The sequence below is a fragment of the Anopheles marshallii genome, chromosome X (assembly GCF_943734725.1).
Source record: "Anopheles marshallii chromosome X, idAnoMarsDA_429_01, whole genome shotgun sequence".
NCBI classification, from domain to species: Eukaryota; Metazoa; Arthropoda; class Insecta; order Diptera; family Culicidae; genus Anopheles; species Anopheles marshallii.
In genome coordinates, this window is record NC_071325.1 from 10,129,258 (window position 1) to 10,136,024 (window position 6,767).

General features: G+C 47.7%; 1 protein-coding gene across 1 annotated transcript; it reads left to right on the forward strand.

The window, feature by feature from the left end:
- The first annotated feature begins 4,186 nt into the window (after positions 1-4,186).
- Positions 4,187-5,618, forward strand: LOC128708673 (cuticle protein 16.5). The gene is made up of 4 exons (XM_053803656.1): positions 4,187-4,198; positions 4,871-5,132; positions 5,261-5,465; positions 5,534-5,618. The coding sequence occupies exons 1-4, from the start codon at positions 4,187-4,189 to the stop codon at positions 5,616-5,618; spliced, it is 564 nt and encodes a 187-aa protein (XP_053659631.1).
- The last annotated feature ends 1,149 nt before the right edge of the window (positions 5,619-6,767 follow it).

Genomic DNA, 6,767 nt, shown 5'->3' on the forward strand with positions numbered 1-6,767 from the left:
GAAGAATTAGCTTTTAGCTTCGCTAGAGCTGTGCAAACGGAAGAAATGAATGCAAAGTAGCAGTCGGACAAACATCGTTTTCACATTTCATGATTCATCCGTACGTGGTGAAGTGTTCGGTAGTGTCGATGTGATTGGAAAATATGCGTTCTCCTCCATCCAGTATCCTTCCTCACCGACGCCATTCAGAGCGGTAGGATGAAAGTAATATCTATCGTTCACACAGTGACAGCACAGCGCATAAAAGCAACAACAACCCCCCGCCCCGCCTCCCCCTTCCATCAGTCTGGCTGACTGTTGCGCCCGTTGGTAGTTAGCTTTCCTTTTGATGGCTTCGATACTGGCCATATTTGTCACAATTTCCCACCGAGGTTTTTTTTTTCTCCCCAAAGGCTCGAAGGGCCAAGGGCGCTGCGATATGAGGATCAATTATTCATCCCAACGAATCCGATGGTGATGGTGGTTTTGTGTGTGTGTGTGTGTTTTTTGTATATGTTTGTCGTTGTTGAAGGTTCTCCAGATAATTTCCCGCAGCTGTGTAATGGGCGGATAATTCGTGTTCGGTGTTGTACTTTTTTTTATTGCATTAATTTGTTCGCTTCTTGTATGCGTCCCCCCCTTTTTCGAGCGTCTCTTGTCGAATGGGGTAAACGGAAGCAAACAAAGCGATAAAAATGAAACAAACACAACCGCCGGACAGTGGTTGCTTTTAGCAGTGCCGTCCGGCAATGTTTGTCTGGAGTGGAGTCGCTCAAAGGATGAAACAAACATGTAAAACATTTCCATTCGGACTCCCAGCAACATTGGAAACACACCCTCGTTTGCACATGTTTATTTGGGCCATGAACGGGGAGTGAAAATGTTGTCCCCTCCCTCCCCCCACCCGGGGGGACTTGTGTTCCATGCCGTGTTTTGGTTTGATCCGAGACACTTTTTTTGCTCACTGTGTCTCTCGCTGGCTCCCGATACTGATCCTTGCCGTCCGTGATCGTGTTTCAAAGGTTTGACGAGGAGCCCGTGTCTGTTGGGTGGGGGTTAAATAAAAGAAAAGCGACCCGACCATGTTTTTTTTTTCATTGGGTGGGCTTCGATTTGATGCCTGTTCATATCGATTACCGAACGTAGCCGGATGATTTTAATATTTATGGAGCAGACGGGATTTTGAGTGTGATTTATTGCTGGCAAAATGGGTTGCCAGTGCGAGGGATAAGTAAATAATGGTCCGCCCGGCGTTGGCAGACTAGGCGACGAATGGTGGCAAATGAAATGGTTTTGATCGGCTCCGTTTAAGTAGGAAGGTATTTAAAAGTGAAAGCATCAAGCATGATTTATGCGATGCGTGTGCAAACATTCATCTCAATGAAGCCATCGGCACGTGTAGGCCACCACCATCACCGGGCGTTTTGGAGGAAAAAATGTCAGAATGGAAATTAACAGCTCATTTCCTGATGCGATACAATTTACCGGATGAGTCTTTTCGAGTGAAGCATTCGCTTCTTATTCTTTACAACTCAGAGAGGTAAACTTTGGATTTGAGAATAATGTAATAGTCATTAATTAAGCAATTTCTACAATTCTTCAAGGATTTAGACGATACGAGTTTCCAATTTTTTTTTGTATAATTTCAAAGAGTTTGAAGTGTCGAGTAACCTTCCATTTTAAACCTCAAAGTTCTTGGAATAGATGCTCCGGTTGAGGATTCTGTACAAGAGTTCTCAGGGCTACATCTGAGACCTGTTGGGAGGATAAGGCCTCTTCGATGCTATATGTATGTCTAAACAGCCCCATATCTTCCAGTGATTTCTTGGTTCGGTGGACTAGATCAGATTCGTCGTGGAGCTGAAGAGACAACACATTTCTGCTGCGGGGAAGGCACTTGATGATCATATCACAAATCTCCACAAGGACGTTCTTCGTGAACAAATGGTGGGAATCAACCAGATCATGACGTAACGCTTTCTGATAGCCTGATTGCTTCAGACCAATCTTCAGGTTTCAGGTTCCTTCTGGTGTGACCAGTTTCTCCAAGAATAATCCTGTGTATCCCATGTGCTGTTATGTCGGTCAGGCGGCCCACACATAAACTATAATTAATGACATAAACTATAAACACATAATTAATGACATAAACTATATTCTCCCTCCTAACTCGCACCTAATGTACGCTGAGGACATTAAAATCTTCCTTTCTATCATCCAACTAAATGAACTCCCTGCAATGCCTCCTTGATTCCTTTTCCATTTGGTGCTCTTCAAACTCCCTTTCCTTAAGTTTCGATAAGTGTTCCGTAATTTCCTTCAGCAGATCTTCTAGCCCCATATTACTCACCATCAACTCCCAAATCCTCAACCGGCCACACGTCGTCTATGACCTTGGTGTCATCCTCGACCTTCAAAATGACCTTCCACGACCACTATACCCACATTGCAACATAAAGCATACATAATCCTGGGTCTCATCCGCAGATTCTCTGCCTGAAGTCGCTCTATTGCAGCTTGTTAAGATCAACCCTTAAATAAGCGAGCATCGTCTGGTGCCCTTCGGGTTCAGTTTGGATCTCTAAGCTGGAGCAAATTCAGCGTTACTTCGCCAGGTTAGTTGTCCGTAGGCTCCTTGGTCTTTCCCTCCAGTTTCTCTGATCTATTCCATTACAATCTCTTTATCCCCTATTTCCGAACTTCTTTTCTTTTATCTCTCAATCATTCGTACTGTGTACTACTCTAGAGCCTAAGGGTTCTAGAGCCTAAGGTCTAAGTTCCGCCCAAGGGGCAAACAATAAAGAAGAATAATAATAATTATAATAATAATAAGTGAATGGAGCATAGAATAACTAGAAAAAGTAAAACAATATTGGTTTTACCACTAGGCGAAGAATTTGAAGTTTGGCCCTGTGGGCAATAGGTCCGAATGCATCTATATCTGAATTAGACATCCTTAAACATTCTGCTTATATCAGTTTAATATCCCCTAACCAACCGACAGTGCAACAAAGGGTTCACATAGAAAATAACTGTGTCAACTCCCCGGGAGTTGGGACGTAGTGCTGCCCCTCCCCTAGCAACGCGACTAGAACGAATCGAGAACGTACGCAAATCATGTGGACGAATTTCTGCTTCCTGCCTGCCTTTTTTTACACCGAGCCAAGGGCGTTTGAGCTTCACAGGAACATCGTTTGAATTTTGCCGCATCTACTTGAAATTTTGCCGAAGGCGCCCGTGCAACAAAAAAAAGGTTACGCGGTTACATCTCGCACCAGCGCAAGGCGGCGCTCAAGACAGCGGAGATCGACCTACTTTGGACGCACGCTGACGCACCGTCGTACGGTGCAGCCCTCTTGGGACGGATCGGCAATACTGGGTGCGCCCCCACCCGTTTTGGGCCGGGTATGGCGTACGGGAGTGCGGCGGTAAGTTGCACGTGCACTTTGCACACTTCGATTTTGGCGTGGTCGGGCGGTCGCACCGAAGTGAACGGAGGCTTGCTGATGTTTTTTGAGCTTTGCACTACTATTTCGGCCAACATCCGTTCGCTCTGTGCGGCACACATCGGCGGCGGTAGAGGGAGAAAGAGAGAAGCGAAAGTGATACTCACGTGCGGTGCCTGGAACTGTTGCACTGCAGCTGCACCGGTGCAACAAAAGCCGGTTCTAGGCGAAGGCGCACGTTGACCTCCACGCGTTGGACGCGCTAGCTGCAGCGCAGGGCACGCCCTAGAGCGACATTGCGTGTGCGTATTGCGTAGAGGCGTTGCCCTGCCGCCGACGGTCTGCGCGCGATCTGATAACCCGCCAGCAGGCTTGCAGGCTTCGCTTTCGTCCACATCTAGTTTTGAATGCAAGTGTCAAAAGTGAACGTACGCTGCGCTTAGATAAGTTCTTACCCGTTCGTACTGGGGGATGGTGAGATGCACGGTTGGCTATGGGAGGGATACCGAGCTGGGGAGTGTGTTCTGGGTATAGGCGCTCCAAAGCACCTCGGCGATAACCAGGAGGTCGAAGGGAGGGGCAGATGATTTGCAAAACCCGATCGTGGCCTGCAGAGGGGTATGCGTCGAAAATCGCTGCTCTGTATAAAAGATCCGGTGCGAAGGGTTTGGCAGCATCAGTTCACCAGCTGAGTTCTTCGAGTGTATACTCCAGCCTTCAATCAACTCCAATCAACCAAAAAACCTAAGCTTCTAGCAAAAATGGCCTTCAAGGTAAGTACATCCAGTATGTGGTCAAAACTCTCCAACTGCAGTGGATACAGTGCGTACAACAGTGCTCCTGAGCTAGTATTCTTTGGAGAATAGTAGAATTCTCTAAAAATGTCAAGAACTCTCAAGAATTCTTAGGAATTGTCAAGAATTCTCAAGAAATCTTAGGAATTGTCAAGAATTCTCAAGAAATCTTAGGCATTGTCAAGAATTCTCAAGAAATCTTAGGCATTGTCAAGAATTCCCAAGAGTTATTAGGAATTCTCAAGAATTCCTAAGAATTCTTAGGAATTGTCAAGAATTCTTAGGAATTGTCAAGAATTCTCAAGAAATCTTAGGCATTGTCAATAATTCTCAAGGAATCTTAGGCATTATCAAGAATTCTCAAGAAAACTTAGGCATTGTCAAGAACTCTCAAGAATTCTTAGGCATTGTCAAGAACTCCCAAGAGTTATTAGGAATTGTCAGGAATACTCAAGTATTGTCAAGAACTCTCAAGAATTGCCAATGAACCTAAAGAATTGTCAGAACTCTCAAGGTTTGTCCAAAATTCGCTAGATTTGCCAAGAATTCTCCAAAGTCTCTATTCATAGTCGAGAGTTTCTGGGATGCTGTGTGTTTGCGCGTGCGTGTTGTCGTTGGTGTATTCTAATATGGATCCGTCCATTTTATCAGTTTGTCATCCTTGCTGCGCTCGTCGCTGCCGTCAGCGCTGGTGGACCGGCCGCCTATTCGATTGCCGCACCGAGCGTGGACTACCACTCGGTCGGTGCCTCGCATGAGCACACCGTCAAGGGTCTGTACGGCCAGAATGTGCTGTCCCAGTACTCGAAAGCCGTCGACTCCGCACACTCGTCGGTCCGCGTGCACAGCTCTCGTCTGAGCAACGATGGATTCGCTTACGCTCCGGCCGTTAAGTACGCCGCTCCGGCCTACGGTAAGTGTGGACGTGTGTTGTGCCGAGTTCCTCAGCGTCACTGCTGTACCGGATATCTCGTTGGGGTTTGATGCCGTCTGAGAACCCGACTAATCGCAGTGCTTCCGGTCTCTTCTGCTTATCCGCAGCTGCCCACTATGCCGCTCCCGCCGTCCACTACCCAGCTGCCGCTCACTACGCCGCTCCCGCCGTCCACTACCCGGCAGCTCACTACGCCGCTCCCGCTGTCCACTACCCGGCTGCCCACTATGCCGCTCCCGCCGTCCACTACGCTGCCCACGCCCCGATCGTTAAGGCCGCATACCCAGCCATTGCCGCCCCGCTGGCCTACAAGTGAGTATTTGAGAGCCAGGAGTTGCGTCAACAACCCGAACATGCCGTCTTCATTCCACTCTTTGCAGGGCTCCGCTGGCCGCTCCTGTAGCTGCCGTGCACGGTGGATCGGTCGTCCAGTTCGCCGGTCTCGGTGCCAGCTACGCCTGGTAAGGAAGCTCGAACAACCTTCACAACCCCTCCCCCCCCCCTATAACACCTGGACTGATAACCCGCGCTGAGACGAACAACGGAGTCGCCGCCGGCAGGCAGTAGCAATAGCTTTACCATTTAGCAAGTCACACAAAGTCAACAGCAGCTTAGTACCTAAGTTCTTAAGTTCTGAACGCAGTGGAACGTAGAAGAGCAATGAATGAGAATAAATGCGGAAGTGGCGCAGCAGTGTTGTGCGCCGGACGTAAGGAAACTTCAACGGCGTACGGTGGTTATGAACTTCAATTCAATGACAAACCGTTGGACATCTAAAAGGTATTTGAAGGTGGGTCGGTTTCGGTTCGGTTTTTGGGCTTTTGTGGGCAATGAGGAACCCTGTAGGAAGAATGACACAAGCCGACCCTAATAGGCAGCGCAACAAAGTCAAGATGGCGAAGCCTCTTTAGCTTGATTTTGGAGCTTGAAGTTGGTTTTGATGTGTGGTGTGGTTTCTTCGTTGCAGACGAGGACGTTGTAGTAATTATGAAAATTTGAGTATACGATAGTATCGGTAGTACATCTCATTCTGACTAGTGGATTCTCACTAAAAGACACTGGACAACTGATTTTTTTCTACAATCGTCAAGCACAGTCGACGTCTTGACGAGCCTGCAAGTCAGCAACTTGGAGGCCTTGCCTTTGTGGTCGTCCGTGAGGGCTGATGTCTCAGATAAATACTGTTTGTATTTATTACTTGGTCATGGTTGCGTTTGTCCCAACCTATATCGGACATTGGCAGAGCAGGGGTCCTTCTTGATGCCCAAAGTTCGGGTCTTGCAGCATTGAATTCCTCACATCACCAGATGATGTGGTCGATGTCATGGAATCCAAAGCTATAAACCTTGGAGTCGGACATACGTTGAAGTTCGACATAAGCCGACACATCATACGACCTACCTGGAGACTGTGAACCCAGGGACGCACGGATACCTGTATTGAAGTTGAATAAAAGAACCTCTCGAGCTCATCCCACATGCTCTGCTAGCGGACTATACAAAGCTGTTGTGGGGTGCGGAGAAACTCATGAGGGGGAATCGTCGACCTCTCAAAAAAGCTGCCCTCAGAAGGCACCTCGTTTAGCCAAATTGCCTTTTCATTTCCTGCCTGATT